The 12492-nt window shown below is 40.2% G+C and overlaps 1 protein-coding gene across 1 annotated transcript; it reads left to right on the forward strand.

The window, feature by feature from the left end:
- The first annotated feature begins 1237 nt into the window (after positions 1–1237).
- LOC124148444 lies at positions 1238–9394 on the forward strand. Its single transcript, XM_048403235.1, has 8 exons — positions 1238–1337; positions 1823–1958; positions 2436–2573; positions 2768–3067; positions 3669–3850; positions 4262–4435; positions 5185–5271; positions 9344–9394. Exons 2-8 carry the CDS (start codon positions 1880–1882, stop codon positions 9392–9394), a joined length of 1011 nt encoding a protein of 336 aa, XP_048259192.1. The 5' UTR covers positions 1238–1337; positions 1823–1879.
- The last annotated feature ends 3098 nt before the right edge of the window (positions 9395–12492 follow it).

The raw sequence follows: 12492 nt of genomic DNA on the forward strand, positions 1-12492 counted from the left end.
TCTGCCACAAAATTACATTGTTGAACGGTGTTTTTAAGACAAAATATTCAGGCTCATAGTTTTGACTAAAACAATATCTTGTTTTGCAGCTGTAACTGAAAAAAATATGTAGTCTCTTTACAAAATCCCAGCCCCCTACCCCCACCCAAAACCCCCAATAAAAATGGTAGGTCCCTAAGTTCTCCAAGCAGAAGGCCCGGGTTTCATTCCCACTTGGACATAACGTCGTGAGTAAAACAATAACCACTCATGTAATATTATCCACATCACAAACATAAAATATATCATGTCGTTATGTACTAGAACATTCAGTGCCATTGGGCAGGAAAAGATTAAAGTCACAATAGAGAGATAACACAATCTCAAGCAGTAAATTTTCTGCACAGGTCCAGGAGATATTAACAGTGGCTAACAAAAAGCGAAATACATGTCAACAGGCGCCAGAAGACTAAACACCCCATGTACGACAACTATACGTGAGAGTAGAGAGTAGAACGTTTGTTGTTTAACGCTGTACTCCAGCAATATTCCAGCTCTATGACGGCGGCCTGTAAAATATCGAGTCTGAATCAGACAATCCAGTGACTGACATCATGAGCATGGGGTACAATGCCATGCATCAACTAAGTCAGCGAGCTTGATCACCCGATCAGGTTAGTCGCCCATTACGACAAGCATGGGTTGCTGAAGATCTATTCTGACACAGATCTTCACGCGACGGGCACCGGATATGAGTACCACCAGACCACATAGAAGACAATGGAGTGAATCTATTTATACTTGAAATGTAGTTATGCCAGCTATATCATTTTACCCAGAGATTAGAGTCGTAAAATATATTCAAACATGATATAAACCTGGACCGCTACCAATCATCAAGCAAATCGAGTCTTTCACTCCTCCTTAAATAAACGTCGATCAATGTGTGGAGCAAACATTCAATTTCACATTTCACGCAATATACGCAGACCTTCATCATTGCATATCACGAATAGTGTCGCTATGCTGGCTCCGAACAATGGTGTATCATGGGTAACGTCAATAAAAAGAAAGAACATTTCCCAGGGGCTTTTTCGGGCACTTACAGACAATGTATTTGAACTGATTGAAATATTCATCCAGCCAAAGCACAAAATAATCCATTCTTTAGAAATGACGGTGTATTTTCACCACGAAGAAGGAAATCAATACCATTGATTTATTTAAACTCAATTATCCCTGTGCCGTCTGAAGTAGGTGCCTGTGTTAACATCGACTGTGCCGATTAGTCTGTGGGATCTTCACAACTCGACTGACCAGATTTGTGACACGTAGTCACGTCATACCTTACCTGTAAGGTAATCAGATTACTAATACTCCAAATGTATACGATATGATAACGGACGCTGCACATGTCGATTACGTTTGTCAAGGGATGTCAGCCTGAAGGCATCAGACAGAAGCATATTACTTTGAGGTTGCAAAACGCGATCAGGCATAAGTTAATGGTCTGTGCATTAAACAAGGCGCGGACCTTACATTGTCTTCAGTTGCGTAATTGAAAGTTTATGTATATTGAGAGGCAACCATGTCGGCTTTGATGTTTGTCAAATGGGTGCATGCAAGCAATAGCAGTAACAGCGACTTTCGTTGCCCAGGAGATGAATATTAAGCGTCACATACATTATTCTGTAGCTGGGATGTTGAATTGATGACGTACATCACCAATGTCAGCTAATCGACGCGACACATCGTTTCGTGACAGTTGTTGTTTTTGTATGTCCGTGTTTCACACATATTATTGCCTGAGGATAAAAGCCGAAATCCTGTTTTAATTGACCAGGTCCAAAGAAGTTATTCAATTTAGTCCAGGCACACAGACTCGGAAACAGACGCCTGTATGATGTTTGGGGTTTGTACCTTGCAGTTGATCATGTTCGTGATTTACCCATCCTCGCATGTTTGGACATTGTCTCTGGGTGAGTTCAGTTCATCATGCTACTATTTTCTACAAATATATCTATTTGAATTCACACGCATTGAGTATGTACATCTGTCGAAGTGGTAACAAATGGTTTACAAATGACATAATGTAATGTTATAACATGTTTATCATGTACCAATGCACACGCGCATGCAAGAAATGTGTATGAGCATTCGGCAAAGTAACATTAATGCTCTTTCGTGATGATACCCTTTTACCGAAATTAAACCTGCAGTTTTAATAATACCATTAGTACAATTTATTAAATGATTTTCTACATGAAACAGTGATATGTTGAATATGGTAGTAGTTACTTATTGAATAATATTGTCAAATATGACGAAGAGAAGGTATGTAGAAAACACCCTTAGGAATAACAGACATGCCTCAGTCAATTGTGTGTTTTCAGTGAGTAAAATGGTCTATGATGCTACTAGGTTCAAGCATCTAATCGGAATACTTTTCTTACCAGATATCTTGCTGAATATCAAGGAGCATGATAAATGCCCCCATCCTGTGGTGTGCCATAGAAATGTGTCAGTCAATAGTCAGTTAAATGTGACCAACTGGCTGATCTCTGCTGGGGACCAATTTGCTGCGTCGAAGACAGGTAACATTGTTTCTTATTTAGGATATCGCTCAGTTATCACTTAAAATGTATACCTAGTGCTGACGAGTTCGTTCTTACTTTCTTTTCTTTAACAACTTCCGTTCAAATTCGACAACTTAAATACTGTATGCAGTTATACCGTTACATATTTTCTAGTGGCACAGTTATGGCAATACAGTGTTCATGAGTTTCAGTGAGATCGGTACATGGGCATGTGGTGGTCCTAGCATCTCTCTCTCCCTGTCAGCATACCTTCAATCCCTCCTCCCACAGGGATGACCTCAACATCAGCCTCTGCTCCGAGGTCTGCCCCGACTTCCTATCCAGCCATACAATGTATATTCAATCAGTGTTCAGCGTCACAAACACAAAGCAGTCCTACTTTAATGCCCTTGTCAGACCCAATTCTATGGAGGTTGTCATTGGAGGCATTAACGTGATACTCGGTCATGTGAAGTGGAAGACGTTCGTTGTTATAACTTCATCCTATGAAGGTAGGATATACAACAATCCACGTTATCCAAAATCCTTTGACAGTGATTATGGAGCATGGCCAGATATTATATAGTATTCTCTTAAAGTATTATTTCTTACAATTGACAACTGTCAACCACGGATATACTAGCAATTTCGGACAGAACAGACATTTATGGATATAAATACAACTTCGGATGCAACAGTCAATTTTGGATATGGTATACAAATTAAGCCACAACAGTCAGTAACGGATATTATACACAAATTAGTATAAAATTCGCCATTCAACAAAGCTATCCTTGTACTTAGACAATAGTAACTGACATGACAGATACAATTAGGCGGTCAATTGAGTGGGGCCCTTTTCCCTATCTGCAGACAAAATCACTTGTGTTAGATCTCCGTGTGGAGTAAGATATGTTTGGGTATATTCATTGCTTCACTGATAGAAAGATAAACCCTTTTACAATGAAAATATTATAGTACCCTATTGGCAATTATCTAATAATATGACATCGGACAAAGCTATGTCTTGTAACTGACTATCTCATCAGAAAATCAAGATTAAACATATGAGCTATAACGGATATAATACCTACCAAATTACGTTATTAACAGTTTTGACTGCACTGTCTGGAGGTAGACTGGCTTCTCTCAAGTTACTGCTGTATATGATGGATGATCCCAATAAGCCACAAGAAAGTATTGACCTCTCCAGCATATACCAGCTGCTTTCAGAGAAGGACCTCAACCTTCTTGTGATGTGTCCCTCCGATTGTATACAGAAGCTCCTCAATCAGGTAGTGCCATGCAAACTGCTGGTGTGTCTCCAGTTTAGTTTGACCCACAATAACATCACATAGCTTTTATCATGAAATACGTTTGTTCCCGGAAACTGATTCCAGTTTCACAACAGTTTAAATGTTCATTATTGCGCATATTACAATTCCAGAACGAGAGTTTACAATGATTATAACACTCTATGTGTGGGAATGCAGAGTTCCTGAAGCTTTACACCTGTTGTAAGGAATAATAATGTGTTCTATTTCGTTACGTATTTTGCACATTCTGTACAAGGATTTGAATAAGGAATATATTTATGAAGACCATATAATCACTTCTATACTGCATGAACATTGATTGGTAATAGATATATTATGGGAACGGAGTACAGAATTAGTTATATGATGTACATAACTGTTTATTGTCAGGCTCGCTTGCTGGAATCGAACATGTCAGTGACGAGGGCATCTGGGGTCTCACAGTGGCTGGTGGTTCCTTCTACTGGAAATGTCATGGACATTGCACACAGTCGTGAACCATTCAAAACTGATGATGTTGTTTTCCTGGAGTTCAATCCGTGCTCTAAGTATTATTCACCACTGGTAAGCAACTGTGGCGTGTGGGTGTATCGTATACTGTAAGGGACTCACCATTCGGGCTGCAAACCTTCTACAAAACAATCATGTTACTAAATTGTTAATAAGGGGGAATGAATTTCGTGGAAAAAAAAGAAAATAATTTGTATATTCTATGGATCCTTACAAAATGGATATGTGTGTTCCATCCCCCGAGGAAATTGATATACATAAAAAATTCCAATTGAATTCCTTCAACAGACCCAATGACCTTGTATGTACATACATTGCATATATTTAATGATGTGTAAGATCCTTTATCATATAATGGGTAGGTTTCTCGGCAGGATAAAGCCAACGGATAATAACGATAAAGGCAATTAAAAACAATTGTTGTTTTGCGTATATATGCTTCGTCACTGTATAAGAAACAGATTTCAGATGGAACTATATTGGCTACTGTCACTGTCCGACTGACACATCACTAACCCTGTGACGTAATAAATATTAATGCGCGCATTCCAGGAAAACTCGCAATGTTTCGGTAATGTTTATGAGAGAGGGAAAGCGATTTTGAAGCACAGAATTAAAGAATGACATTATATGATAAAGAGGTTATCACGCTTGTGTATTTGGGGATGGTAAATATCCTGCATTAGGAATAAACACTATGTATTTAGCTCGCCAAGGCTCGCTAAATACAATGTTTATTCCTAATGCAGGATATTTACCATCCCCAAACACACTCGCGTGATAACCTCTATGTATTTTTTCAGAACCTGGAAATTATCAAGCATCTGTCAAGCTTGGAAAAGTTTCTTATGACAGACCAAGCGGCTGACAAAACACAATTGAAACAGAAGGTAATTGTTTTCAATAGGTGACTCACATGGTTATCGGATGGCCCCAGTGCCCTCATCAACCGTTTGAACATTGTGATTAAAGCTAAGTTTATGCTCTTACCATCCACCACGTGTACACCTGTCCAAAGTTCTATTTAGGCGTAAGGTTCCGGGCAATAGATTAGAACTTTGTAAAACCCCATTTATTCGCTCATGTATGTACACTGCATAACTAGGGTAAGCTGTTACAGATGTGTGGCCTGACTTAAAAGCCCAATGCGCAGCTAATACGAATGCATTGTCTGGCTACGATATACCACAATATATACTAACCACATAAAGAAACTGTGCACGGAGAAAATATAGATATAAGGGCACACCGTCCATATATGAAAGATAGGTTTGAACACAGCAATTATTGGAGACATTCAAACGCTCATGCACGTGCCATGCGATATGACGTCATTGATAGGGGCCTATGGACGTGCAATGTGTTACTGCACGTGCATCCTGTGCAGCTGTACACAGCATGTGCAACTCAAAATTCGCTGTCACTTTGGAAAGCATGATCTGTGGTCATTCAAAAATTCAAAACTTCTCAGGCGCAGACACAAGCATATCACAAGCAAATCATGCCAAGATTGACAGCTGCACAGCGTCATGAAGCCATGGGAATGATCCGAGCGGGAATGCGGCAACAACAGGTGGCAACACATTTCCAATGCCATCGTAACACGATATCGGCATTGGTGAGGCGTAATCAGAACACAAATGACGTTGCCGACCACCCACGTTCAGGACGTCCCCGAGTAACGACGCCAAGACAGGACAGATGGATTCGAGTGACACATCTCCGACACTGGTTCCAAACGGCAGTAACGACGTCCCAGACAATTCCTGGACTGCGCCGTATCCATCCCAACACTGTCAGGAATCGTTTACGTCAGTACGGGATTCGACCACGACGCCCTGCCATACGTCCCATCCTGACACACCGTCATCGAGTCAACCGCCTAAGATGGTGGAGAAATCATGTTCGCCAACCTCGAATATGGTGGAGAAATGTTGTCTTTACAGATGAATCGAGGTTCAACATTTCCCACAGTGACGGGCGCCAACGTGTCTACCGGCGTTTGGGAGAACGTTATGCACGCAACTGTATTGTGGAGAGGAATCGTTTTGGAGGTGGCTCTGTGATGATTTGGGGTGGGATAATAGCACGGCACCGAACCCCCTTGGTGGTTGTTCAGGGCAATCTCACCGGTGTTGGCTACAAAGATCAGATTCTGAGGCCTGTGGTCATTCCTTTCCTGCAACGTCATGGCCCGGGATTGACATTTCAACAGGACAACGCTCGTCCTCACACGGCTAGGGTCGCAATGGATTTCCTTCACCATAACAATGTCATGTTACTGCCATGGCCAGATCTCTCCCCAACAGAGCATGTGTTGGATGAAATGGAGCGCCGTCTGCGTCGTCTTCCACATCCTCCAGATAACATCCGTGACTTGGCACAGGATTTGAGGAGGATATGGCAGGCCATTCCCCAGGCCTTCCATGCCCATTTGGTAGACTCCATGCGTCGCCGATGCACTGCTGTGATTCACGCACAGGGTGGTCATACCCGTTATTGACTTTGTGACTTTGTCGTTTGACCCCCTACTCCATTTTGATCTTCTGACGTCATCGTAACAGATGTTGTTCAGGTCCCGTTGACATTTTCTTATGGTCCGATCATTCAGCTGCGTCTGCATCATTTTGTTCTTGCTGTGTTGTATATCAATCCAGAATATATTTTCTCCGTGCACAGTTTCTTTATGTGGCTAGAATATGAGTAGTAAATCCTGGATGAATAAGCGAGCAATCTAACAGTTCAGGTATTGTAGTCAGAACAGATCGATAATATGGTTATCAACGGTATTTGTCAGTTAATTCTCCACATGCAACATAGGTTTTCATCACATCGTTAAGGTTGTACTTTTGAATAATGTCAAACATTTCTGAGACAAAGTCGTTTGGCGAGCTTCTTTAATCATGCAAAATATTTACCGAGTTTCCATGAAAATAGTTTCATTGATTTGAATTTAATCGTCCGGCAAACAACAGTTTACATTTATCAATGTATGTATTCATTGACCACAGTCAAAGTGTGCCTATGCTAGTTCTCGGTGATCTCTTGGGTAAACCTTGTACACATCTAGCAAAAGCTCTTTGGACTCGTTCCAGATTAGTATAGTCTGATTTTGAGAGGTTGATAAATAGTTCACATCCATAAAGTGCAATTGGAAGTATTACACGCTTGAATATGTCAAGCTGTTTTCATATTTGTTACGGAATTACTTTTTACTTTGTTTTAAAGATATCGGTATTTTATTTAAAGATATCAATATTGTTTTTAAGATATCAGAAAATAATTAAAGATATCTTGAATTCAATTCTGATATCCAAAATACAAACACTGATTTCTTAAGATGTTACTCTAATATCAACAAAATATTTCGTGATACCTCTAAATGTATTTAAGATATCATTAAACAGTTACCATCCTACTGTACATAATCATATTAGAAATAAATTCAAGATATCTTAAATTCAATTCAGGATATATTGAAATAATGCAAATGCATTACAGATATCCTCAATTCGTTTTAGATATATTTAATTCAATTTGAGATATATTTAATTCAATTCAAGATATCATTAATAATTTTGAAGATATCTTTATATCAATTGTTGATATCTGTAATTTAATTTAAGTAACATGAAGGAACAGCAAAAGAATAATTTCCCAAAGTGGGAAATGATTTACAGATATCTTCAAATACTGGCTACATATCCATAAATTCTTCCGGTTCCGAAATGGCGGCAAACAACGCCCAACTTGTTCAGGAACTAATCTCAACAGCACGCCAAGCAATTCGCGGAGGAGTTGAGGGGACTGACTATGACAGCAGTGAACAATTTGAAAACATGGTCTCCGAAGAGAGAAGAAATTTTCCGCCATTGTTAGAAACATAACCCACAGTACTGAAGTATTTGAAGATATCTGTAAATGAGCAGAAGTCTTCAATAATGGCAACATTTGAAGATATCAATACTTAATTATTGATATCTGTATTATTTAGTTTCAAGATATCATGAATTGAATATCACATATGATCATATTTTGATATCAGTAATCGAATTTAAGATATCAGCAATTCTTTTCAAGATATCAGTAATAAGCTTCACCATATCCTTAATTAATTTCGTGATATCTTAAATTTTATTGCAGATATCTACAATTATCTGTATTTAAGATATTTTCAATTCAATTCACAGTATCTTCAATTCTATTCACGATACCTTCAGTTCAATTCAAGATATCTTTAAAACAATTGAAGATATCAGTAATTCCGTAACGAATGTGAAAACGGTTTCCCATGCTTCCATATTTTAGAGCTTCAACAGAATTAAGACTATTTATCTAAAGGCCAGACGTATATAGAAAGTTCATGGCTGTGTAATTTTTTTTACACGCTGATTAAGCTCGACATGAGGAGCTTCCATTTGATGTGAACAAAATTCCTGCATATTTTGTTTCTCCTACTTGTTCTACAATAGTTTGTCCAAGTTTGAATATTGGAGTGTGCTTTGTTTCTTACTGAATGTCATGGAGAAGCTTTTGTTGGAGTTATACACGAGGCGCCAATTTTTGGTAAAGTTAAGGAGTGAGTCAATACCATTTGTGATAAAGCTCACTTCATGAGCTAGAAGAAGTCCCGGTATGTTCACATTAGCCATGTTTTCGCCATATGTAGTAGATCTTTCATAAGGCCATCGATAAAAACAAGCCATGTAAACATAACTCTTCTGTGCCCAATACCACTTGAAATATTGAAGAAATCCGACGAACACCCTTGAAACACAATATATGCTCGTGCCAAAGTGTATGAATGCATGCTTAATCGCCAGCACCTTGAGTTTATGTCCATCTCAAACACTTTGCGTAACAACTATCTTGCCATATGCGGTCAGAAGACTTTAAGTTGTCCAAAAACGTTGCGTTAAGCGATGAATTAGAGTTGACGTAATGTTTCCTGTTCTCCTTCAGTGTCCATGCAGCCATCTGGGCTCCATTCTTCTTCAGGAAGTCAAACTGTAGAGCATCTGGAGGTCGTTTTCCTCAATCCATTGTTCTGTCCTATTAAGAATGATCTTTTCAAAGAGTTTTCCAATGGCCGATGTCAGTGTGATACCTCTGTAGTTCGAGGATCCGTTTTGTCCTTGCTATTTTGTTTGTGATGAGGAATGGGAAATCCCGTACAGTATGATTTAGGAACAAATTTTATATTTTTGCAGCATATTTCAGATGTTAGGTAGGATCTATATATGCCACGTTGAATGTACTTTTGTGACGCCAATAACATGCTTTTTGCAACATGTTGCTGTAAATTCTTCATTGATTTCGGTATTTCCACCCTCGCCTGCTTTAGACCATTTCATATTTGTTTTCCTGTCGTTCATATTTGGATAGTTTTGTCTATTTTGGAGAATGTGAATATTGCTTTGAATTGGATAGTGGTCTGATGTTCAAATGTAACATTCTGATCAGTTCGATGGTCCTCCACACAACCCCGTATGTATCCTGGAATAAGTACATAGTCATTTGTGGATCTTACTGGGTTGTCTTTTGATCTGTATGTACACGTTTGGGGCTCTGGTGAAATCGCAGATGTTGGGACTAGTTATCTTTTTAAAATCATTTTTTTAGTGAGTGAGTGAGTATGGTTTTACGCCGGTTTTAGCAATATTCCAGCAATATCCCGGCACGGGGATACACCAAATAGGCTTCACACATTGTACCCATGTCGCGAATCGAACCCGGGTCTTCGACGTGACGCGCCAACGCTTTTTTAGTAAGAGTTTGAATCCTGTACGGTATGGGTTTCTTATGTTTTGAATAACGTAGGTCACCAGCTAACATGCATGCTCCGTCCATCGAGTACTGCCTTATCAAGTGATACAGAATATTTTAAATTTTTCACTTTGTCCATTTAAGTCGGGTTCCAATTATGAAGGCATATATGTCACGATTATGTGATTACAAAATACTAAGCTATTATTGCACGAGAACACTTGCATCCGACTGATTTTACGTTTGAAGGGTGCAGTGCAAAACTAACCATTATTACACTACACATGGGGTAGAGCAAGGTTTTTTTTCTCAGATGCCGAATTGTTTTATTGGATATTGGTATAACGTCAAATCTGCCATAAGCAGCGTGGTAAATTGAAAATCAACGAAGGTAAAATAGTTAAGAGAAAATTAAAATTTGATAGAAAAGAGCTGTTCGGTTGAGCTGAAGTGGATTTGTGCTGTATCACAATACAATAATGACAAAACCACATATACCTCGAGTGATACAGCTACAACGACTTTATCTTGTCGACATATTTCTATCTGCCATTGTAAAATTATAAAAAACAAAACTGATATGTGAAAGAAAAGAACTGTTCGGATGTGTTTGGGTCAACTTCTGCTGTAGCACATGGCTTCAATTGACGTGCAGCTGCTTGGCTCGTAGCGGTGTAGGGTATAAGGGATTTATTCCCTGCTCAGAAATGTATAGCCGTCTCAAGCGGGTTACCTGATATTTTCTCAAGATAACATGAACCAATCAGATCTCAAAATTCTGACATGTTAAAGTTCATGTCAATTGTGTGTGACTAGTTTAAAGAAACTAAACTAAGCGGCAAAAGAAAGTATAGGTTGGCAATTTGTAATTTTCCTAAAAACAGCGATAACTAGTGGAAAGTGGGTATTGGGAATATTACTGCCCAGGAACAGGAACCAAAAAACACCTCACCCGAACGCGCCACCTTTCACGGCGCTCGTGCGGTGACAAAAAATGGTGCAACAGGTGGCATAAACTGCACGTGCATGTTAGCTGTATAAATGCGTTCGTCTGCAGGTTATAACCACACATGATGAAAGCACACAAAAGAAATGCCACGACTGTCACAGGAGCAGAGAGAGAGAGAGACATCGGTATGGCCGAAATGGGGGCAACACAGGTCCAAATTGCCAGAAGGTTTGGTTGTACACCATTGACAGTAGCCAGGCTGATTCAACGGTACAAGCAGACAGGGAGGACACAGGACAGGCCTAGAACCGGACGACCCCGAGTGACAACGCCACTGGAAGACGGTCACATACAGCTCATTCACCTGCGAAACAAGATTCGCAACGGCGACGGCGACGGCGACGGCAGCAACAGCGTTGAGACATCCCATTAGCCAACGTACAGTACTCCGACGACTTCGTGCTGCTGGAATCCGAGCGTATCGTCCTTTCCGAGGAATGGTACTGACTGCTCAACATCGACGCCTGAGACTGCGATGGGCGAGGCAGGTTCGACGCTGGCAAGTGAAAAATTGGCGTCGAGTGCTGTTTACTGATGAAAGTCGGTTTAACTTGTTTCGAAATGACGGCAGAGGACGAGTTTATCGACGCCGAGGGGAACGCTTGGCTCCGGTGTGTATTCGAGAGGCCCATTCATTCGGCGGGGGAGGTGTCATGGTGTGGGGCGGTATTTGTGGAGATCAGAAGACTGATTTGGTGATTATACAGGGAAACCTGAACGCTGTGCAGTACAGAGACCAAGTGTTGCAGCCAGTTGTGCTTCCGTTCTTACAAAACCAACAGCAGGAGACATTTTTTCAACACACCAATGCCAGGCCCCATACTGCAAGACAGGGTCGGAACTTTCTAAACCAGCAGAACGTTGACGTTTTGCCCTGGCCTGCCAACTCAACCGATATGAATCCTATTGAACATCTGCGGGACCATCTTGACAGACAGATTAGAGCACGCCATAAGCCTCCCGTCAACAGACAAGACTTGCAGCAGGCCCTGAGAGACGAGTGGCAACGGATTCCAGTCCACGTCATCAGAAGACTGACGTAATCGATGAGGCGGCGTATCACAGCATACATTGAGGCAGCTGGAGGTCACACACGCTATTGAAGGCAACTGCATCGACAATGAACTTGTAGTGTGTCTGGCAATTTTTTGGTGACATTTCAGACAACTTTTGAAAATGAAATGTCTTAACCCACCATCGTTTACCTTGAGCTTAAATTACCTGTGATTGCACAATTTTATTCAAACTGTGGTTGATCAATCATTTGTTACCCCTCCATAGATTATATTATAATTCAGAACAAAATCTCTTCTTGTTATTTTTTTATTGATCTTGG

Source organism: Haliotis rufescens, unplaced genomic scaffold (genome assembly GCF_023055435.1).
Source record: "Haliotis rufescens isolate VD_foot unplaced genomic scaffold, xgHalRufe1.0.p SCAF_3, whole genome shotgun sequence".
Lineage (NCBI taxonomy): Eukaryota > Metazoa > Mollusca > Gastropoda > Lepetellida > Haliotidae > Haliotis > Haliotis rufescens.